Here is a 25,560-nt window from a genome sequence, read left to right as displayed (position 1 = left end):
TTTATATAACGCTGTAATATTTTTAATATATATAATTGCGATAGAGAGAAATAGAAATTTTATAATTGGAAGAAGAATCGAAGTGTCTTTCTTTCTCTGTAAAGTATCTTCATAACAATTTTTGTTGCATCTAGAGAGAGATGTAATATAAATTCTGAACTATACAAGATCATAGGATACTGAACAGTGAAATATTGTTTCCGTAGAATTACATGGTTTTCCATAGAATTACATGATTTATCTTCTAGCAACAAAATATTATAAAAGCTCTGCTATCTGTTTCTCTGCAAAGCAACGCACATTCGAATCTTTAAACATTTGAAATATTATTACAGAATTAAACCTGAAACACATCCTTAAATACGCATTAAACGATAATACAATGCAACGATTGTTTTTTTTTTTTTTTTTATTATTATTCTGGCAAACTCATACGCTTCGTAAGTAGTTTACAAATACATAACAACATATTTTTCTGAATGAAAGTAGTCGCATGATGAGACAGTTTTTATTTACACAGTCATATATATTTACACTAATTACAAGTATATCTTACATCACCCATATAGTAATTTGTTTAAAAAAAACAATATCTGCGTAGAGACTTCTATCATAATTCATTCGCAGTTTCGTATTTGTTGCATGTGAAAATGCTCAGTCACAAAAGACAAACTCAGCGGTATGACATTGGTGTTACATTACTTATAGTTGACAAAGAAAAAAAAGCTATTGTGCACATAACACAGCAGTTTCTTTTTTTTGTCAAATTATATTGTATTAATTGTAAGATAAAGCAAAGGGAAAGAAACGACGAGAGAAAACGCGTTCCGTTCGCGAAAGTTGCTCTTTCTCTCTTTTTCATTACAACATTTTAGGGAATAGATATAAAAATCTCGCTACAATCGTATATAAACCGATCTCTATGGTTTGTATCAATTGTATAATTGAGTCAACTTTTCTTTAGCTTGTCTCCTTATGATCACTTACATATCTTCCTGTAAATGTACACGCACATTTTTGGCACACGCACAAGCACACACGCGAGGAGACAGAGACAATATACATATAAGGCACAGAATATACATTATATCTTATGCACACACACATATACGAGCAATTGCACAGTTCTGATAAATTAAGAAAAAAGACGAGGAGGTAAAAGGAACTTATATGAGTTGAGCTCCATGTAGAAAACATTATTAGCGACGTGTCAACTGAACGTGTCTTTTAATATATATATAAATGATTATCCTGAGGATATTAATCTTTAATATCTTTCGACTTTGTACAGAAGTAATGTGATATGAACAAAATGACACATTACATTAAACTTTTAATATTGTTATGTGTATTTACACATCCTCGACGATAATCATTATCTATATATGTATGCGAGGATTCGTGATTTTAATCCTTGTTTCAAAGATGCCTTTACCGCGAACAAAGCACAATTACAGGAATATTAATTACTTTGTGCCCTAATATTATCACAAAAAATGAGTCAGCACATCTTGTTCCGATTAAAAATATTCTAATTAGCATTATTCTCAAGATATTACATACTGACTCATCTACTATTTCCGCGTTCAAGTCTTAATAATTACGAAAATTCATATATACATCTCGCTCTGGTTGTATTACTCAGGGTAACGATAGAAAAGTATATGGCCTACATTATGCATTTACTATATTATATGTACAGTAAACGGTTTTACTTGAAGAAACAGTATTTGTATCTGTATCATATGTTAGGCTGGCATAACTTTTTGCACTAAAATTATAATAAATTGTTATATATAATTATATTATGCATGATATAATACTATAATAATTTGCCGCGTTATGATTGAGAGCACGAAAAATTATCGATCAAAGATTTAGAGAAAAAGAACACAATTACAGCATAACAGTATCGTTAATTTTCTATGGCATCGCAAAATATACTTTTAATAATTCTCAATTAATCACCAATAATATCTATTAATCCTTGCGAAAGTTTCCGATATAACATTTTTGAGGATTATATCTTATCTTTTTTTAAAATTAAACTATTTATTTATAAACGAGGATTTATGTTATATGAGAAAATCACGAAATGTATTGTTCTTAAATACAATTATGTGTTACATTAAACAGGCGTTTGTGTGCAAGAGTAATACTGTAGATAGACAGTGTATTTAGTAACAGCATATATGTAGTATATATATAATACCGTACTTAGAATATTTAAGATTAGAAAATACTACATTCCCGCGTGATCGATCGTCGGAAGTCATTGACCACACGATAATATTTTTGGTATATAAGATGAATTGTATGCATATATAAGATAAGACTTTCCTTGTTTTTCAGATTGCACGCGATCGTTCCCTCTTATTACAAGTGCGACGATTGAGTTGCATTATTCGACTCGAACCAATCATTTGTAAATCCGATGTCATTCCGTCGTCTTGTTCCTTCGGTTTGCTGTTATTTATCACAACCGAAACAAAATACTCAAATAAATAAAGTTTGAGAATGTGACATTCTGCTAATGCAAATATAAATAATTGATGTCTCATCGGTCAGGTTACTCGCGGAGAAGGAGTCCTAGAAAATTTATATCAAATATTCCTCAGTCTTGGCGATTTTTTTCCTTTATTCGTAAATAATTACGCGCGTATAACTAAGTTCATGTTTCAATGCCTATAGATAGAAGGAGAATCGTGTAATATATTTTCCATGCCGGTGAATGTAATATACGATGCAAGTGTGTAATGTAATTATGATGAATGATTTAGATTACAAATTTTTAATACATTAAATTTATCTAGATGCAATTATACATTAAAATCATTTCAAGTCAAATCAGTACAAACTAATTCGGCATTAAAAAAATTCCAATTGAAATATAAATTAAGTGACGTCTATGAAATAAAGAAGAGGAAGAAAGTATATCTTTCATTTTAAAGATAAAACTCGTATAGACTCAAATTAAACGACTGTAAAAGATATATTTATGTAATGTCACAAAGAGAACGATCATAAATGTGGCTGGTAATAGCTAGAAAGTTTTCTTATAAGACCTTCGTCAAATTATCGAAAAGATATAATAAATTATATAACAGTACCAGCTGTATAATTTATTTAAAAACAGTTATAAAAAACTAGTCAATTTTTTTATAATAAAAGACCAAAACAATATAAATTTAAATAAATCTTTGTCAGAAAAATAATTCATCACAGATATAATTTTATACGATTACACATAATTTTAGATTGTTTCACCATTTAATATTCTACAAATAAATAGATGAAAATTTATTTCGCGAGCAATAATATTTGCATTGTGTAAATAATTTATGTAATATTAGTGTAATATTTGCAATAGTATATCACATATACCGTAGTACTCCTTAATATATTTGAATTCTTGAATATGAAACATTGCGATCTTAATGATCGGTCACGAGTCACGAAGTCGCGTCGAAATTGACACTGTTCGTAACTTTCACCGAAAGCGCAGTAATCTTGTAGACGTACTGATGTATACGAGGCACCATTTTATTATATACAATCGTACTTGCTAGGAGGAGAATATATTCGATCAGTGAAAAATACGTGGTATGATTTTTTTACATGCTAGATTCCTTTTTATGAATGCTGGAGAATTACTGTCGAGAGAATTTAAGAGCGTCGCAACGGTAATGCCGACGCTTGCTGACGATGAAGATGATAACAATAATGGCGATGAGACACGTTTATCGCGGAGGCACGACATGTCGTGCCCCGTTGTTGCTTTATAAACTCACCAAATACTTATGTAATAATTCGTTCGGCACCGTTGAGTTGGCATAATTCGGGGAAAAGGGGGATACCCTCTATCCTATGCAGCGGACGTTCAGCGGGCACAGCTTGCGAAAGGACCGCACAGAACGCATGTGAACACGCTTCTGAGATCCGTGAACGAGTCGCAATATCGGATCATTGCGAATCCGTCGCGCAACGAAGCGTGACGACGATACGGACGACAGAGAAGATCGCAAGTAGTTCCGTCGTATAGACGAGCACCTATAGAGCACGCGCCATCGTGCTGACAACTCCACGGGCTACACGGCGCAGCCCTTCCTCGTGCCGTACAGTACCTTCAGCTCCGGCATGATAATCTTCTTGATAAGCGCGTTCGTCTTGGCGGTGAGCATGTCGCGATGCGTATCTTTCTTAAAGATCTTGATGCCGGGCCGGTGCACCAAGAAAGCGTTGTCGAGGATGAGAAAATCGTAATCAAGAACGCAAAGCGCGTATCCCTGTTTGCAAACGATAAATATCGATGTATTGCTATAATATATACAAAATCGAGAGAAAGAGGGTTTTATCTTACTCTATATGTAAAGCACATTTATTTTACTTTGTATTTTTAGATTATATTGCAAAAAACAATATTATATTGAAACTTAATTGTTATTATAAATAATACTATATATATAATTTTGAATAAATTAATTATCTTTTCTTAAATATTCTCTGATGATTAAATAGCATTTTGCTGAACTGTTCTAATTCTGAATAATTTATGTAAACAGGTACCTGCGTCATCTTATCACTCTTTCCTTCCCAACTGAGTCTCTCATCGTAAAGAGGATCATTATTGGTCCCGATGAAGATCGGCTCCCAGTGAACGAAGCTACCAGTTCTTTTGCCGACGTGGAAGACGTGCAGATCCTCCGTCTCTGGTGCTTCCTGCCACTCTTTGCTTTTCGGTACGTTATGACAGCCGGAGCATAATTTCTTATGAAATGGTATGGCGGTGCCCGTTTTCAGCATCTGTACCTATAAATTTTCGCAGAAACTCTTGAAAAAAGCTTTAGATGAAAAACTTTCATAAACATTATAGAAATGATTTATATTTCCATCTTCAAAATATTTTCCACCATTTAAACATAAATAAGAACAAATCGCTAGATACATTAGATTTACACGTGATTAGCTTTGACTTTTGACGATTTTTGTATACACCAGCGAAAAAGAAAGAGAAAGAAATATAACAAGTATCATGAGATTACAATCGCTCTCTGTTTTACTGCTCTAATTCTGACTGCGTGCACAAAAGGTGCATTGTGCCATGCGATACACACAGTGGCCGGACAATAGCGACACTAATTCTACGTATCAAGGTCCACGGTCAAAGGAAGCTCCATTGATTCGCCGCCGACCCTCGCCTATACTATTAACACACAGTCGGATATACCCTCGTCGTGCTCTCTTTCGCACGTGCTTAATTGTCACCGAGGGACAACCGCCAATCACATAATAAATCGCATGCGAGCCATGTAAAAGACAAGACATACCAGATGCGTCTTGTTGTTGGGCGGCTGACTCTTCTCGTCCACCTCAAAAATCGATAGCACAAAGACTTTAGGATTGGGCTTGTGGAGGGCCGGCTGATCCCTCCTGCGAATCATTTCGAGAAACTTGGTGGGCAGATTCGGGCTGGGGTATAGCTCAATGTCGCTAGGAAATACGTAGAAGGTAGGCGCGGACTCACGCGCTATATTGCGGCCCACGTTCACCGGATAAAGTAACTTCTTCTCATTTTTGTACATTTTTGCGAGGCTGACGTTCACCCATGGCGGCCCGAGCGAGCAGTTATATGTGTCGGAGACTATCTTTTCCGATGGCGGTACCTATAATAGGATCGCAGACGCTTTAGCCAAGTACAACGTGACTGATAAAACAAAAATTCATCAATAAGCTGTTAAAGAATTCAGATACGTAAAGATTTCAATATCCCATATATTTTCTTTTTAAGACTTACACAAACGCAACACAAGGAGATACAAATTAAATACTTTGGCGTGCCAGCGCAAACAAGCACGCATATGCATAAGGTAGAGATCTATATACGCATTACATTCGAGAAACAAATTACTGGGGGAAGAATACCTACTATAACAAAACGTTTATCGGATCTGATTAATTTGCCGTGTTATTTGGTAGACACATTGATAAACGTGCGATTCGTAAAATTTTATATGAAATGTAAATAATCGATGATTAGAAGATTAAAGAAAATTATTCCGCATTTATTTGGGGGAAAAAAAAAAGGAAGAAGATCTGGATTGTGCGTATAATGAAAAATAAATATTATTTTAGTTTTTTATAAATATAATAATTATAAAAATAATTTTTAACTTTATCCCGTGCGCGCAAATGTTAGTATTGTTGGTTTCATTACGTAAATTCTAAGACGAGAATATTGACAATATTATACTAACGTATTTACAAGATATCTGCAAGACGTCGTAGCTTTGCATAAAACACGGACAGGAAAGAAGTGAGGAAGAACTCGACGAGGTTTCCGGGAACAAAGAAATTGCGGTTTCCTCATTCATCATGCTGATTTAGGATATTCGCAAAATCTTGCAGATTCGCACGGTGTATCTAGAATTTGAGAAGGGTTCAGGAGATACACAGGAGATAAGGAACTTGAGGATGTCGAGAAAACCATCTAATCGTCCATTTACCATTTTTGGCACGTGCTTGCTGCTGAAGAAGACGTGGAAGGTCACCAGCTGCGAGACCAGCGGGCTACCGCAGTTTCTCGAATACCTGATAGCGTTGAGGGTCGCCGGAAAGTCGATGCCGGGTGCGTGCATGGCGATCGATATCGGCGCTCGCCAGCGCTCCAGCAGCGGTTCCAGATTATCCAGGAACGTGTAGTCGGCGTGCGTGGTATATGTCACGCTCTCCCAACATCTCACCGCCATGCTCATCGGCACGTAATTGTAAAGCACCCAGTAATCGCCGCGTTGCGCCCGCCTCGGCTCGGTCGACTTCTCATTGCAGGCTACGGCCTCCTTCAGGCTCATCGGCTCGCGCGTGACGTTCGACGTGCCGTTCTTCGCCTGAATATGAGAAAGCGTCTGAGTCAACGGTCGTTTGAAAGGGAAATTTGCATCGGCGACGGAAATACCGCGAATAGCGAGGCAACGAACGCCTCCAAACCTGAATCCTTCTATCGCAATATTCTAAATAATGCATTTTAAAAGAATCGCGATGAATTCGCTTCTTTTTACGAGAGAATTTTGGTCATTGTTTATTTATTCATATAATTTTAATAAGTGGCGAAAGAAAAGTTAGTAAGAATATATCGTTTTTTATGAATCAAAATCATTTGTACGTAGAGTCTGTCTTAAATCTTCTATCGGGGAATTAATTATTTAATTTTTTAATAAATTGGGAATGTTTGTAGAATTCTTGTTTATACTCTTTGTATCACATAAATTCACTGTACTTATCATTCTGATACACATATTATCGAAATATTTTATTCTTTTACTCATAGCTAATCTTTATTGAAATAATATAGATTCTAAATTCCTGGCACATAAAAGCCCAATAAACAATAATTTTCTCGTGTTTGATCTTTTCAAATTAATTATGATATATAGTTTCAATTTTTATTAATCTCTATTTTTATCGTTATAGGAAAGAAAGCTCATTCCGATAAATAGACAACCGTGACCAACGGCTAATCTAAACTACCGATCAGGAGTCACGGTTACAAGAATCAAAGAAACGAAGAGAAAGACGAAGAGCAGTGGAAGCAGGACGAGGTAATACCGTCTGATTACGCGGGTGCTCTCGCGACTTGTCGAGAGTCTCGGCCTTGGCCCCGTTGTTAGGAGGCAGCGTCGTGGTGACAAGCCTGATCCTGAGCGGACGACCGACGACGCCGCCGTTGTTGTTGTTGTTGTTTGCCGACGCCGCATCTTTGACGGCGACAGCGGCCGACGACGAGGACGAGGATAACGACGTGGCGACGCCCTTCTGAGTACCGTTCGAGAGATCGTAAGTCTCCGGGGCCGCCGCCCAATTGGTCGGCGGTTCCTCGATCCACGGGCCGGACGAGCCGATGTGGGCGCACACGTACAACAGCACACACACGTTCAACACCACCGACAGGCGCAGCGCCCAGTTCCTGCGGGCGATGGCTATGATGCTCATCTCCTATGGGTCCGATAGCGATAACGAGGGATGCGAGAAGTGCCGGAAGGAAGGAATGATCGCGCGCTGGTTCCTCGTCGCTTCTCGAAGCAATAATCCTCCTCGCGATAAATTCTTCCGGACGATGGTGATGTGAATTCGTTCCCTTCTCTTAGCGTTAGGTTGTTAATGCCGGATTCGGGATTCTCGCCGATGTCGACCCCTCGCGTCCATCCTTTCGCGGACCACGGCAATCAGGATTTGCTCTCTCCCATGATCTCCTGGAGGTCGATGATATCCGGTTCTATTGCACCTGGAACGAGAAAAGAGGCTTTTGATTATAACAAGAGTATCATGTTACGCTGCAAAATAATCAAATATACATATTGCACTTATTAGATAAATTTGCGAAATTTTTAAAATATATATAAATTAAAAAGTAATCATTAAAATTTTGTGAAATTTTGTAAATCTAAATCTTTAAATTCAATCATTAGGACAAAAACTGCATTTACTATTGTCAAGTCTGTTTTTCTCCATCCTCAATTCATTCATTTTAATTCCTCGAAAGACACACAGCCGGACATTTAAAGACATATGCCTTATTTAGAATTAGAGATTATGTAATATAAAATTCTCTCTCTTTAAATTATACGCGTAACATATTAATATATGAATAATGTTATATACGCAATAATTAACATACATATAGCATCATGCACTACACATGAATAAATATCAGAATTTTTGTTAATAAGGGAATAAATTAGCATATATCTTAAAATATTAGCACTCGTTGCGAACGCACGTTACTCCGGTTTGTTTTATCTCACTCCGACGAGCTACAACTGCATTATCTCTCGTTAGATCGCGTCTCGTTTATCTCACGCTGCATCAACGGCGATCCAGTTTATAGCGCATGCTGCAAACGCGACTTTCTCCCCCTATCTCTCATCTTCCCGCGTCTTCTTCCTCGTTGACGTCAAACAGACGTCGCATGATGGAATCGTCGACGCAACGAGTCCGCGTCGTCGTAACGCGACATTATCGGGAATCAGGCTGCCTGAATTGAGTAACCCTTGACGATCGCTTCCTCCGCGAGGAATCACGATCTGACGTTTAAGCAACGGCGAGTGAAATCGAGAGGATACGAGAGTGACGGAGGGGGGCGACAAATTGTCGAAAGACCGCGAGGATCGAGACTCGTGGAGAAACGATCGATTCGACCTTTCTATAATCGATCGTCATCTTACGCTTCAACGAATATCGGCGAAATCCGTTAGGTTCGAATTCTCGCCGATGGTATTTTCGACGACTTTTATACAGGAATGCAGTTCGGCAGTCGTTTACCGTTGCTGCTGTTTCTTAATCGCGAATTCCTCGATCGATCTTTTTCTTCGGGGAAAATTTCATGAAATATGTGAAAATCTGCGCTTACTTTAACGGAATTTTAATCAGGGAGAAGTATTGTTTTGTAGAAAAACATACAAACGTTGAGAGAAAGGGGAAGGAGGTGGGAAACGAGATAAATCGTCTTCAAATTGATCGAAGAAATTTCAATTAAAAAAATAATATCGTGGAGTTGAAAGTCACTCTCTATAATACAAGATAGACAGTTCTTAAATTGAAAACTGAGGGAGAAACAGGCATTAAAAGTACTTTACAAAGAAAACATTATAACGGAGTATTTCGTATCATAAGAATAATTTACGGCATACAATATTCGACCGTTATAATATAACTAGGCGTGCTACGATCTTAAAGTTGGAATTATCGCCGATGTTGGCAAACTACACAAGATCCCCGACACGCGCGTAATTTTTACTTGTAACATTTACTCAATGATTTAAGAAAGATACACAGAAGCTTGCAATAAATGTCTTTTGCGCTTTATGCTTGTTATATCGAATCGTATTATCGGTACCTGTCGGCTCCTTTGAAATGTTTACGTATTTGTCTCAGATAAAGCACCGAGTGCAACCTTGCGGAGCAAATACGAAGAACACAAATTAATGTTTGTCGTGCACTTAAATGCAAACAAAAGCACTGAACAAGAGAAAGAAGCTTTGTGTTGACAATTAAATAATATACACTGTGATAATATCGGAAATATTAAAATTTCGCGAATCAGCAAATCTCGTAAATACAATATTTATTGAGATGATACGAGGAGACATTATTGATAATCATAATATATCATAGAGAGATGCGAAATATAATATTTCTGCTTATTACTATCGTTTTTAATCAGTATAACTATTAAACTAACAAGATGCGAAAAAAAAAAATATATCCAGCTTTCAGACTTTTTAACTTTTTCCGTTTTCCGTTTTCATGTCGCGTGCTCGAATTTAGGTGATTTCTAAAGTAAGTCCGTCGTCGCTTGCAATAAGAGCTCGATGTTTGCATTTGAAGCCGTTAATAACACGTTAACGACCAATGTCGAATAGGTAGGTATCGAATAGTTAGCGGGGAATCGCGAAACGATTAAAGAGAGAAAAAGAAAGAGAGAGAGAGAGAGAGAGAGAGAGAGAACCGGCTCGTAATGTGCCGTGCGAAGGACATTGAATCGCGAAGAGTAATAAAATCCCGACTGGCGCGCAAAGCTCCAATACTTCGACTATCGAAGCGACGACAGTTTTTTTAATTATCGATTTTCCTCAAAGACCCCGGCCATCCGTTTACTATCGATCGCACGGGGGGGGGGGAGGGGGAGGGGGAGGGGAGGAGAACTCGTCGACCACCGACGAGAGCGTTTCCTGATCGTGAGAACGCAAACATCGCCGCTATTTTTAAAACGCGAACAACACATGCCCCGCTCGTACCATTCTCTCGTAAAGCACAATTCTCCGCAATTACCGAAAGCTTTACGATAGTACATCGCATTGTTATCTCTCACGCAATTTTTTATCCGATTCTTCGATGCATTCCGAGATAGATAATAGCACGGACTTTGGGAGATATAAATATTTTGTTGTGATCTTGAAGAGATATTGAACATATTAATAGTTTCATTCTGTTCTTATCATGTTGCATAAAGAACAACATAAAGATATAGAATATTATTATTTTTAAATGTGCTACATAAGCAATTTGTAGAACATTTAATATAGATTATTTTTAAATAATATATATATATATATAATTTTTAAGACATTTAAAAAATATCGAAATTTTTTATTTTTCTATCTGCTCTATAATGCAACGGAACATTTAACTAGTAGTGCAAACATTTCTCGAAGCATGTTGCTTTAAGCTAGAGAATATTTATTTTCTTCGAAAAGATAAACACAAAACATTAGCAATCGTACAATTCATACTTTATACAATATTCAACAGGTAGCTTTACAAAAAAGAATTTAAAAAAGATATTTGCGATTGCTATAAACAACCAGACACAACATGTAATATTTTTAATTGCTAAAATAATTATTTTTGTACACGACACTTTTGCGACAGACAATTAAAAGATATCGAAATTATCCCAATCGAGATTGAGAGGGAATTTTAATATTTATGATAATTGTTTCTACCATAATTACATTTTCTCCAACTTCACATATATTGACTCATCGATGTTGAGCGACGTTAATGAGATGCCTGTTTACCGCAGAATAATAAATCGACGTGTAATAAATTCCATCGATAGTCAAACACAATAAGCTTAATCGGCCGGGAATAAATAAATAATTCGACAAAATCTAAATTAATGAACATTCAATAACCCTTTAAACGATGAAAGGCTATTAGTCCAAGAATGGCTAATAATTTTGATGAAATTTGGATCAACAAATGTTCTTCCGTCGTACTATTTTTTTTACAGAACAACGAAAATCTTATCTTATTATTGCGTGATGCGTATAACGCAATATTTTCCGTGCTTGCAAATGGATACCAATAACTATCGATCTCGAAGACGGCGAGCAGGGTAGACGATCCATATTTTTCTCCCAACAAGTTCACCGGCCAAGCACACGCGATCGAGCAACTCTATCCGCGTTATCGATCCACGATCGCCAGGCATATCGCGATCCTGAAGAGACCCACGCGCATCCGTTTGTTCTTCCTGTCCCGTCGTGGCCAGGAAATAAGCGTGGGTGATACCGAAATTGATAAGTAGCTCGGCTTCGCGCTCCTTAACCATCGCGCCTTTTATCCCATTTGCGTAATCGGGGACCGGCTGATTAACTCAAGTTCTTGTTAAAATCATATCGTCGATTATGAGTTAATTGCCGCGTGATTCTTGCTATAATTAACTGTTTAGAAGAATTAATTCTTCGCTAACATTTTTTTATCGGCAACTCCTAAAATTTAGCGTTTACTTCTGCGCGCTCTGACGCAGTCTCGGCTTTTCAAGCCTAAAGAAACATCGAAAGCTGCAGTTTTGAATATGCAAGGCAGCGTTTAAATAATGCTGTACACCGTGCAAACTACCATGTTGCTTTTAAACCGCGAAGATTTAACGATGTAAAACGGGCGAAGTTAAATCTTTACATTCACGTGATATCGTCGTTGTGGCACCACAGCTTATACGACACAGTGCATAAATGGCTTAAAGGAGTTAAAACGACGACGCTTTGCGAAAAAGCGGATTCACTATCTTTTATACTGAGCCGTGAATCCCCTCTCCCCTCAAAAAAAAAAAAAAAAAAAAAAAAAATTAAACTTGTACATTTATTTATTTGTGACAGAGAAACTACGCTGTTAAATTATTTTTAACCATTAGTAAGCTGCAGGGTGAATCATACGACTGCGATCTTCGTGATAAATGATTAGGCTTAAAAACATGATCGTCACGTAATGATATGCATAGTTAGTGTCCGTTTAATTTACGCGCATTTTATAGCTAGGATCCTAACGATGATCATTCTTCATAAAAATGGAAGCGGAACGGGAATGTACACGAGCTACTGTAAAAAGAGAAATATTCTTATTTTTAAAATATTAATGTATTCCATTAATATATACATGAAAATTTCATTATGAAATTTTAATGATAATGACGTAAACTTCTAAGGAGATATAATTATGACGTTACATTTCGTTTGAACGCGCATTGAAGAATAAAGTAGAAATAATAAATAATAAAATCTTTCCGATTAATTTTAAGATATTAATAAACTGAAATTGCCGGGATATTTAATGAAAAAAAATTTTCCGAAAACGAAGCGAATACCGCGAAAGTATAAATGAATACATCAGAGTCTGTGTTGGAAGCAGCTGAAACGCTCGTACATATAAGAGGCAAGAAATTATAATATTTGTACAGAGACCGGTATTAAGAAGAGTAGGTATAAAGTGAAATTGGATTGTGAAATTAATTTCGATTGCGCACAAAGTTAAAACGAACGAGCTTCCACTCTTCGATGAGAGAATATTATACGTTGAATCATCTGTTGGAATTTCCATGACATAAGGGAGATTAAAAGCGAATGTTCTCGTCTCTCTACCTTTTATAAAGGATATTTATTTCTCTTTCATCGCATACGATGTCTCCTGCGACGCTCGTCGTCGCGTTTGTTCGATAACGAGAACTCGCCTGGATGAATCATTCCTATCAACAGTTACATCGATAATATATATTTTCACATTCTAAGGTTGTTGTTTATTGACGGGTTCACCGACCGTGCCGCATCGCGCGATTTGCATTATAAAATCGATAAAAAGGACCATCAATGAATGACGATCGTAAAATGCTTCACAATACTGCGCGTTTAACGCTATTTCGTTAAACGATCGCATGCTCCGATAAACCTCGCCGATTACTTCGAGCCGAACGCCTTCGCGCCATAAATCTTGGACAATTGATTAATGCATTTATCATCCATCGTGATCGAGAGAGATGGAAATCGATTGATCGTCGTTCTCGTCTAACGATAACTTAATTTAAATTATATGATTTAATTATATGATTAAATGTGGCAAGAGTTGGCCGAGATAAAAAATGATCAATTGCTGTTTTCATCAATATCGAAGCACCATCAGCTTGATGTAATTTAATTTAATGTACGTTAAACGTAACAGAGAGAGAGAGAGAAAGAGAGAGATGAGGAGAGAGGAGCTTATATTATTAGTCGGTTGAAAGTGATTTCACGCTGGTGTATCACCGATCGGTTGCGACACTTCTCTCGCATAACAAGTGCATAAATCTCGCATAATGATAACGATTGCGCGAAACACGACGGTTATTCATCGAATACAGATACACGCGCATTTTTATTCGCATGATAAAGAGTGACAGTTGTGCGATAGAAACGAACGTCTTCACTTACACGCGACAGATCCGGTTAAATTATTTATCGTCGTGTAGTTTCACGATATTTTCTGTCTGTGCACGCGACATGCACGTCGATCGATACGACGACGATGCCGTTGAATGGAGAGACTCCAAAAAGTTTTCAATGCTATAAAAAAAAAAAAAAAAAAAAAAACCCGCCGACCGGAAACTGCTTTCGACAACATTGAATCGAGACAGCAATTGGAGAAACGATACTAATTACAACGGTATTAATTATACACTTTGGCTGAATGTAAGTGAGTGTTTCCAAAGTATCTGCGTATTTTCAGGTACGTTTACATTCTTTAATGTTTCACGATATCTTCCATATGTTAGAAATTTTTAGAGAATGATTTTCATATGATTATACGATATATTCAATTCTAATTTTAATAAAATTAACACATAACTCTCTTTTTCTTATTCTATGATTTCAACGATTACATTACATGATTACATTAATTATGTTTGATATCTCAAAATATTTTTAGAACTACTGAATTATATCATAGAAAAATCGTGTGTGCTTCCAATTAAAATCGCCGATGATTATATATTTAGGGATGTGATATTGAAATATTTTTGCGCAATAATCGACACTAATTTTGTTAAAAGGATGAGGCATCCTCGTCTGATAGAATTATGAAAGCGGATGTATAAATAGATCTTCAAGCCGTAATTACTTGATAGGAGAGAGTGTCACGATTGTTTATCACGTCCGACGTATAAATCTTTCCGATATGATAAATTCGAAAAGTCACGTCGCTCTCGATGTTACACATCTCTTTCATTAGCTTTTCGTGACGAAATAATTTTATCTATTTTTCGTTGACACGAAAACGTTTCGCATCTATGCGTGCTCTCGATTCTTTTACAACGATAAATTAAATTGCAATGAAATTACGTATGCCAATTATGTACTAACTCTCATAATGCCATGCAAAAATCAAAGATTTTTAGACGAGTGTTTACACGACCAAACTGACAATTTGTTGTTTGATTGTTACATCACAACGTTTCGACCATATGATTTTGGTCCTTATCAAGTGAACTAAAATTACAATATTATAAATAATGATAATCACGTTACAGAAATGAGAAATAAACGAAATTATGTATCTGCGTTATAGTTAAAAAGTTGAAAGAGAAAAATTCGATATGTCATAATGACACTGTGTCAACCTCTCTGTTTGAGATATTGAAAAAGATTAAACGACCTTTATTAATCTATCGTATATGTTATTTAAATTCTCTGTGTCCTTTTGAGAGTTAATAATGTTGTCATATTTTTTAATAAAGAACATTTCGACTATTTCTCTCTTTCTTACATGTTTTTCGGTATGCAGAATATCAGGCGCCGACCAATCGAAGTCATGATCAAATTCTAATTTGTGTTTGCTAATTACGGAAAGATTACTTGCGTGCATTTTTATGTTATTAAAATGTTCCTTACCAGTTTGGTCGTGTTTTACACTCGGCTATTAATTTATCTACTGGCGACATCTCAAAATTAAACGTTAATTAAAGATTTTTGTATATGATACATTTTATTTAATACTATTGTGTGTAGATACTAATAACACAAGTAATTTGATTTGAAATTGCATAGTTTCTCTTCTACAATTTCTATTCTGGGAGAAACGTGTGAAAGGTTGAATCAATAATCATTAACTGACGGGCTGCGCGTGCCATACCAGAAATTGTAGCAATGTTGCGATAATATCCGCGCATATAATTTTTCAAACTTTCTTCTATACTGTATGTCTTTTATTAAAGAAAAAAAATACATATGAATTATTATAATAAAGATATAAATTTTAAATTGTCGTAAATCGACAAAGAAATGGAGAGAGAGAGAGAGAGAGAGAGAGAAGTAGAATAACAATATTGATTAAATCGATAAAATATGGAGTACATTTTACCTGTACAGACGATTTCTTCCTGATACAAATGATGATAAATATTTATCGTGCGTTGAATACGAACAGGCCTGATATTACGCTGCGTATTCGCTTCGTTTCGCGGCCAGATGCAAACGAATGCGTATCTGAACGAGCGATACTGCTCGAGCAAGCCGAGATTCAAGAACAGAAATCAAAACAAGCGGGTGAATTGATGGGCCTTGTGTTAGGCACGATATGCGCCGCGCGTGCATACCTCAAAGGCGATCGACGTTAATGGCCAAACAACGGCGAATTGCGGCGGTTTGTATCGCCCCTTGCACCGATCCACGATAATCCGCGTCGATCTGCAAATTGCCGCAAGAGTGGTACGTCTTGGGCGAACGCTCGATCACGCAGCTGATCTCCGGTATCGAGATTGATCGACAATTTCGTGCTCGTAATAGAGCACTTCGAAGACGAATCGTACGTATTCGCGTGAGCTTTCCGTGCTTTCGATCGTTAACGAGAGCATTCAACAGGATCGTCATTCTTCCGGAAGAGGAGAGACGCTTGGAAAATATTTCCCTTTCGCAAGCAAAAAAACCCGAGAATTTTAATAAAGAAGAAAACCCCCAGAAAATTTATAAATATATATTAAAATTTCTTATTATTATTCTTACATAAAATTTCATACTCTAATTTTTTTTCAAATTTATATTAATTTGCTATTAAAATTGGAAATGACAGTCATTTTGATTTTAAGTTGAATATCTTTTCTCGACACCTTAGTAATCACGAAATAAATTTTATCTCTTTGTTTTATGGCAAAATTCTATCAAAATAAAGTCGAAAAAAAAAAGAGAAAGTAAAACAATTTAATACAATTCAAAAATTCGGAATGAAATCATTCCAAATAATTGGAAACATATTTTTTCGTCTTTCGAAACACAAAGTAGCTATCATCAATCAATTTGTCATCAGGCGAACTGTCATTAATAATAGCGCATATAAATCCGTGTGAGTAAAGTAAGGCCATTAATGCGCGTTTGCAAGCGCGGCTTTATATTTAGATACCAGCTTTGTACTGGCTTCTCAAGGTAATCCAGTTTTCCGCCTTTTGATCTGATATAATAATCCGATCTCTTTTTTATGACGTTTCTCGCGCGTTCGATTGCACTTTCCGGCTTCGGCTTCGATCTCGGTTGACATGGCAAAAAACGAGCTCTTTACCTTCGCGTTTTTTACTATTATTCATCTCACCTTCGGGAAATTAATAGAGATTTTTTTCTTTCTTTTTACTCGTGAAAAGTTTGGCACGTATCGACGGAGATGCGTTAACAGCATCTCTATACCACGATGGATAAAAGATTTAAATCAATTAATTTATAATATAATTGAGCAGATATAGTTTAAAATATGTAAAATGTAATAAGATAAATAACGGATATAAACGTATATATGTGTGTGTGTGTGTGTGTGTGTGTGTGTGATAAATAATTGTTTAAAAAAATACATTGTAAATAATTTTCTTAAAAACAATTTTTTTTTTATTCTAATTGATTTGTCTCATTATTCTGTACATAGAAGTATTACGGTAAGATTATCAAAAACTAAATATTTTACGAGATATTTAATTTTTTATATCAAAATATGTCAGATTAAAATATAAAATAACTCAAAAAGTACTTAATAAAAAAATACTTTGTTATAGTGTTTTGGAAAGCTCTCGATGTCAGCTACAAGAATACTAAATAAAAAATGTGGGTTTCCATTTAAGATTTTAAAGTTGACCTTCACATGACCTTCAAATGATTTTCCAAGGTCAAATCATTGTCACCATCTTATGGCCCCCTTGAAGCCACACAACTTTTGTTTGAAACTTTTTTATGTCAGATTATTGTAAGTGCCTTAAAAATCGTAGCGACCGTTACGAGGACCGTCCCTGTATAATACAAAAATACGGTAGATAAATAATATTTATTGTGTCTAGTGATTGTAAATCGATATTAAAATTTTTTACATATTACTCTACTATTTAGATATATTTTTATTACGAAACATCAAATGCTTATATCACATATCTGAAGATTTGTTCGCCAAGACAATATTATTATTCGTCGTGTGTGGTCATAAAAATTCTCTCGCTGCAATATTTAGAAGAACAGTGTATAAAAGGCAGTGTATAAATCCTCATTATACTTTTGCGCTCGCAGGGGACAATTGATCGAAGATCGAGGAAATATTATTTCCGAACGATTCGCATAAATCAGTGCTAAACATCGGTACACAATTGTTAATGAGATGCGCAGCTTGCGCAACCGCATGCAATGTCGCGGTCTCGTTTTTCATTTCAAAATTATGACGATAAATCATTACGTGGTGCATGTGTATGCACACGTATTTCTCTCTCTCTCTTTCTCTTTCTATACACAGAATTGCTACGCGCTAATTACAATCCCTAGGCTTTTCCGTTATCAAGAGTACATACGATAACGAGAAACGCAATCGTCACAATCGACTATTGTGCACGTGACTCGTGTAAACGCGATTACTGTATGTATTTGTACTCGGGTTATGCTCCTTTAATTAAAAAATCTAGGCCGCGAGATACTTAGTGCTCCCCTTAATCACGAAATTGATGGAACGAATCACGCATCCATTTGCACAGGGGCATGCACATCTTTATTTCAGCTGTGCAACGTCAATCGCGAGTCGGAATAAAAACAGGGAGAAAAAAACGGTTTCTGTGTGTGGACTATCGTTTGTTGAGAAAATTGTTCCTGAACATGAAAAAATCGCATAACTAAGATTAATAGCGGATTTGGGAGAGAGAGAAACAAATTTATTTATAGTACAATATATATAAAAATTATTTATTTATTATTATTTATTATTTATTTATAGTACACACACACACACACACACACACACACACACACACACACACACACACACACACACACACACACACACACACACACACACACACATATATATATATATATTAAATTGAAGTGTGATATTGATTTATATAATTTTCGTTAATTTAAAGAGTGAAAGAGCAATCTGCAGCTGTTTTATTATTACATGACGGAATAGGATAATGATAACGTTGTAAGTATAATACACATTCGTTACTGCTGACCGTCAATTATCTGCAATTGCATCATACTAAAAAAAAAAATCGCTGGTCACGTTTCAAGCAACAATAAGAAGAACAAATATCTCTTCAATAGTAATAAAATCTTTTGTAATAAAAATATGCATCCACAATAACACGATCGCAATAACAATCTACGATATCACGATTATAAACGAGATAAAATTAAAGTTGAGAGTATAATAGGAAAGCAAAAATTCGACACCAAATGCAAAACAAATAAAATCATATTTCTGCAAACACGATTTCGATATTATACACGTATCTATTTCGTAAAAAAAAGAGAGAGAGAGAAATAAAAAAAATGTTAATATCTTTTGGGATTCGAAAAGTACCGTTCTTCGCTTCTTTATTCGATCCCTTTATTACCGGATGACAACATCCGTTTTAATGTTACATCGTCGCGAGATTTTCGTCGTGGAGCTCGCGTACTTAAAGCCCGGCCTCGCGGAAATTCACGGGATCGCGCGCACTCGCGGAGGAAAGTCATGCATACCTTAATAATGTATGGCGTGGCTTGGAAACCGGTTGGGCGGAAAGTCCATCGTGACAACCTTGAGCCGCGAATGCACCGCCGTCGTGCCGTCGTCCTCGTCGTGTGGTGGTCGAGGTGACGGCGTTTTTCCCTCGCCGCGAGGAAGCCGTGCAAATTTTAACATGCAAGTTCACGGTTTCTCGATCCCGCCGCGCCCGCAATCGTCCGCTTGATTTCTTTCGATGAATCGCGAAATTGCGATAGCGACTGGTATCGGTATTGTTACGCTCGATATCTCCGCTCTACGCTCGCAACTCAAGAATTTTTTACACTTTCTCTTACAAGAGGGAAGATAAAGTGAATATACCGCAATCGTCTTTCAAAAGTATTAGAATTATATTCTACAATCTAAATATACAATATTTATGAAATATAATAATTATTCTCCTTCTTTCTCTAAAATGTGTGTAATAACACTTTGATGTGAATATTTAAAAAATATGTAAATATCGATATATATGCTTCCATTCTCTATGATCTCAAAATTAAATTTTGGCATATTGAACGTGTAATTCGATTATTTTACTCATTTATAATTTTATTGTTATTTTATATATCGCAAATAATAAAATAAAATTATAAAAATTTATATAATAAATTTCGCATAATATCACAAAATATTATAATATAAATTCATATTCTGATACAAATACAAAGAATATTAAATTATTAATTAAGATCAGCAGCTGCATAAATGCAGAGAAATAAATTATAAATTATTTCCTTTCATAGATTATTACTCTCTTTCTAAAATTTTAAAATTATTAAACCCTTGAAGTTTATTACCCTTGAAGCCCATTGTTTTCACATTCAAACTATTGATCGCGATGTCCTCCTAAAGTTAAATCTAATTATTACGATCGAAATTAGAATATTGAAAAAATAATTTTGACTCAACGGCCTAAACGCTAATGCAGTTGTCCAATCAGCTGACACGTGTCATCGACTCGATCCACTTATTGTCGCGATTCATGTCGTTTGTTAAAATGCGTTAAATGTAATCGTTTGATAGGAAAGCTCAGATTCGCATAACGAATCAACCTATTAAGTATCTATCCGTTTGACTTTAAGGTACACGTTTTTCCATCGTGCATCTTAACTGTAAACGCGGCTGCGACGAAAAATTCAAGATTCATCTCGATCTAATTAACAAAATTTAACATTCTTATCTCCCGCTTGCATATTTTGTCCTATGTTCTTTTTCACCTTTTAAAAAACATGTATCTTCTTTTTCTTAGAATAGTGTGTGAATTTTTCATCGCCTAGAAATTATATCTAGACATTATCTATATCATATCAGTTTGCACAGGATATGACTTGGCAACTGAACATTATTCTGCTGTAGCAAAGTTCCACTGAAGTTTCGAGAGAGAGAGAGAGGAAGACTACAACTCTGAAAATCAATTTTACATAAATGTTCCATGCAATTTTTATCGCCGTTTCTTTCTCTTCTTCAATACGAAAAAACGTATGTATATGTTAACAGTTTTCTCAAAAAGTTGCATAAAATATTAACATGAATTTTTTCTCAGGGATTCTAATTATTCAGGGCTCTCACAGGAAGAATGTCGAAGCTTTTTCTTTTTGTTCATTTTTTAAATCAATTATTACAATCACGAGAAAAACTGAATTATGATTTTTGCTAGATTTAAATTATAAAATTTGTATAAATAATTTGTGGTAATAAATTGGAAGAAATTGATAGATTATTTTGTAAAGTTTTATAATTTCACAAGTTTCTTTCTTCTACAAATAAAATTTTTTTAATAACGTCTGAACCAAGCTTTATCACATGTAGATAGTAAATCGCAATCATTCTATACCTATCTCGCGGTTGCGGATACAATTCCTGTTTCTAAAAATTGCAATACTTCGAGAAAAGATTATATTATTTACTTGCAATAAGTAATACAACTTAAACGATCACTTATAAGTGACTCAATTGATAAGAGAAATATTTATTAACAAGCGTGATACAAATTGTGTTAAAACGTGACAAAATCACAAACAACTCGCACAAATCATTAAATCATACCGTGCGTTTTAAATTGTTAATTCGCAGTGTGTTTAAAAATCGATAAATTTAAGTATTTACATGTATAAAAATAACAATGTTTTATAAAAATATACAGGAGTCAAATATACATAAGTCAAAATAAAACATTACAAGTTAATATCGTAGAAAATATTAATTGTAGAAAAGAAAGTGTGAAATGAAAACTGTTTCGTATCAAGGGGGACATATGAGAGACAAGGATGTATAAGAATTTTTTTATCGATTGATATATGGTCAGATTAATATCTCCTCCATTTTTTCAAATGAGACCATATAGATTTTTTTTACGCAATCTTGTAGCCGTTACTGAGAGGAATCCAACGATCTATGACATAAGATCATTCATTTCGAGCTTATAAATGAAGAAATTGTGTAAAAAAAAATACATCTTTATTAGTACGCTTTTATTTATTAATAATCACAATAATTGAAATATTATTCAAAGCGATTGCCTTGAACCTCTAGGCACTTTAACGATCTATCGAAAGGATCAAAAAAAGAAAATCAAGAGAATTAAAATACTTTGAATGTGATTTTATGTGTTTGTTTATATTTTCTTTCAGTTTGTTTTCACAATCTGGCTATTCGTCGTTTTTGAATATTCTCATGTACGTCGAATTTGTTAGCAGTGTAAGTTCAGATTGTTTAATATAATTCAATTCGAAAAAAATGAAACAATTTCAAGAATCTTTTTTTCAACAAATAGCCAGATTATGAAAACAAACTGAAAGAAAATGTAAAAAAAAAACACACATCGAATCACATTCAGAGTGGTTTAATTCGTTTGGCATCAAACACTTTTCATTTCACACTTTTTTTTCTACTAACAATATTTTCTGCGATATTAATCTGTAACGTTTTATTTGCCTCACTCTGTATATACAAACTTAATTACATTTGTTGAAAACAGAATTGTATAACGTAGCGCGTCATGTATCGCTAAAATTTCCTTTGATATCCAACCGCAAATTTAATTTCAACATAATTAATAACGAAGAGATTCCAATAAATTTGCTTTATTCGCATTTTATTTTTGAGATTGAAAATGCGCGAGTTCGCTTTAACATAAATTCTCTCTTCGTCATGACCTATAATAATAGACCGCCGGGACGTTTTTCAACATGAAATAAATGAAATTTTCCTCTAAAATATTTTTAGTTATTTAATTATTGCAACGTGAACTTTCTCATCGTATTCTAAAATCGAATAACTCGCGTACTAAGCTTCTCTATCAAATTCTTAATTCTGATTCGAGAGAATATATTCCAACAGAATTCACGACAGGGCCACGGACAACAGAGTTACAATTCTTTCAATTCATCGCGTTCTTACACAATCGGCGTTCCCCGAAGGCGAGAGTTAAATAACGTTTACAACGTCATAAATGGTCATAGAGAATTAATTCGCGATTACGAAAATGCGAATTCATAATGACGGCGGCGAATCTCGATATATTTGCAGAGGCACGAACGGCAAGACGAAACATCACCGGGAATTGTTCTTTGTTTCCCCTAAAACCCGCTCGACCGCAACGGCAATTTTTAACGGCACGATATTTACGCGGCGCAAGGTAAGGTATACATTTTTATGCGACGATCCCGCTTCCCCTCATTTTCCGGTTTTGTTCGCGTAAATAACGATTTCCTTTCTATGTATCGCAAGATATATTCACGGTAAATTTACGACTTCTCGAATCCCGCGGGACGAAGAGAGATATCTTTTCGTATAATGGTGTCGATCTTAATATATATGTCCCTCTGAATACGAAAATGCGGTAATTTTATTCGGATATTCGCGCACACAGTGATTTAAGAGAATGCTTCGCAAATACACGGGAGTACAATATCATATATGTATAACGACGGCGCACACAATTTTTTTGTTTTGTTTTTATCAAATTTTTCGCTATCGGTAACTGCGGTAGATACAATGCAATATATTTAACGATTTTTAATTTTCTAACATATCTCTTATTATATATATAATTGAAATATATAGAAAATTGTTCTCTCTCACGTACATAGTTTTATTCGCGCGGAGATCTATCGAATCGACGATGATCGCCAAGTCATCGAATTCTACGATGATTAAAATATGCATAAGGAAAAAATTCTTTACTAAATCAACATTTACTTTCTACGCAAACTTGTAATCACGGTTTTATAATCATCTATTGGCATACGTTATTTCTATGAATATCTGTCAAGATATTAAGTCAAGGTCCTAGTGTAAAATAGCATTAAAAAACTCACGTGCATACATATATGTGCAAAATTATATAACATATAGATTTTAGTTTATTTCAAAGAATTCGCGAGAAATATTTCTAGTAATTAATTCAATTATAAAAGAAAATCACAAATCGAAATAAATTTTAAGTTAAACACTTTTTCCCACGAGCAAATATATATAACAATTTTGTAAAACTTTGTTGGCTTATCATATATTTTTAGCGATTTGTTTCATTTTCAATTAGCATCTCATATCGCAAGTCAATATTGCATTACACAGTAACATTCTACGCGCGATATCATTACATCCTGAATATTGATTGCGGCGCCATTGTGTCTTTACGACGTACCCTCTCTCACTAAGAGACACTTTGACCGGTCGCTCACCCCTACCCACCCCTGTAAATACGCTTCTGCCATCCCTTGTGAATTAGCGCTTATATAGCCAGAGAGAAACCGCCGCTTTCGCGAGGCTCAATCCTCAGGGACAATTCTTTCAAATAAATCGGAAGATCTTGGCACATACAGATTTATAATATATCCCCCAAATATAACTTTATCGTAATATTTGATTGAGATGTAAAGATCTGTAATAGAATTATTTCATAAAACTTTCTACCCGATATCTTTATTATAGTAAAATCTTTTACATTTTATTTTATTAATACTTCGTTATATCATACTTCTTAACAATATATTTCTTTATAATTATATATGTATGCTTTGCATTTTTATTTCTTCCCCTTTAAAAAATTTGATTAAAATAAAATAATTATTTCTCCATTAATACAATATATTAAATATAATTTTCGTGATCACGATCGCTTTTTGTGACTTTGGGCTTTATTAGCCCCTTGTGTAACTTAAAAAAGAAATGGACATCTTTACATGCGACAATCCCAATCTTTAAAGATATAATATACAGATCGATTGAAAAATTCGATTCTCGTGAAGTGCTCACAAAGTAGCACTCGTTTCAAGCGCGGTCGAGCACTTTCACATCTCATCGACGGGGTCTCTCCTTTGAGAGACTTATCATCCATTTTCGCGTCGCTCGATCGCGATCATTTTTTAAAATGTTACTCGGGATAACACACGGTCACATACTTTCGGATCTCTCGACAACGATGTCGGGAACGCCTAGCCCTGTAATAGATGCATCTACAGGCACTGTTAGAATTACAATAATTAGCATAAGGACACACGACATATATGATTAATTTAATTAATCTTGTTGAACAATTAAATATTTCAATTTCCCGTTATTAAATCTCGTGAGTAACATTCTTAAAAATCTCTCTCTTTAACTCTTTGACCTATTCATTTTTTTATATTTTATAGTAAGTTTTAAAAAGATATACAAGATACGACAGTTTCGTCGGATTACGTAACATCTCGTGATTCTAAGATGCCACAGTAAGATAAGTTGCTCCGATTTTACTTTCGACTACTG

The 25,560-nt window shown here is 35.1% G+C and overlaps 1 protein-coding gene across 6 annotated transcripts in view; it reads right to left on the bottom strand.

Moving 5' to 3' along the window:
• Positions 1–3,513: 3,513 nt before the first annotated feature.
• LOC138934281 (beta-1,4-glucuronyltransferase 1) overlaps positions 3,514–25,560 on the bottom strand; it is a 31,278-nt gene continuing 9,231 nt past the window's right edge. Inside the window, exons 1-6 of one of the 6 annotated variants that reach the window (XM_070297868.1) lie at positions 19,782–20,111; positions 7,603–8,278; positions 6,504–6,884; positions 5,328–5,663; positions 4,567–4,809; positions 3,514–4,286 (exon numbers count right to left, since the gene is read on the bottom strand). In XM_070297868.1, coding sequence (XP_070153969.1) covers positions 4,089–4,286; positions 4,567–4,809; positions 5,328–5,663; positions 6,504–6,884; positions 7,603–7,986 — 1,542 coding nt within the window. In that variant the 5' untranslated portion in view covers positions 7,987–8,278; positions 19,782–20,111 and the 3' untranslated portion in view covers positions 3,514–4,088. Of the gene's footprint in view, positions 4,287–4,566; positions 4,810–5,327; positions 5,664–6,503; positions 6,885–7,602; positions 8,279–8,480; positions 8,576–8,773; positions 9,026–12,459; positions 12,481–16,164; positions 16,286–19,781; positions 20,112–25,560 lie in introns of those variants that run through there. The other 5 variants (XM_070297870.1, XM_070297872.1, XM_070297871.1 and 2 more) reach the window with 5 other exon arrangements.

This window comes from Polyergus mexicanus, unplaced genomic scaffold (assembly GCF_030449975.1).
Source record: "Polyergus mexicanus isolate NDT 795.1 unplaced genomic scaffold, iyPolMexi1.0 SCAF_6, whole genome shotgun sequence".
Lineage (NCBI taxonomy): Eukaryota > Metazoa > Arthropoda > Insecta > Hymenoptera > Formicidae > Polyergus > Polyergus mexicanus.
This window is presented reverse-complemented; position numbering and strand designations above follow the sequence as displayed.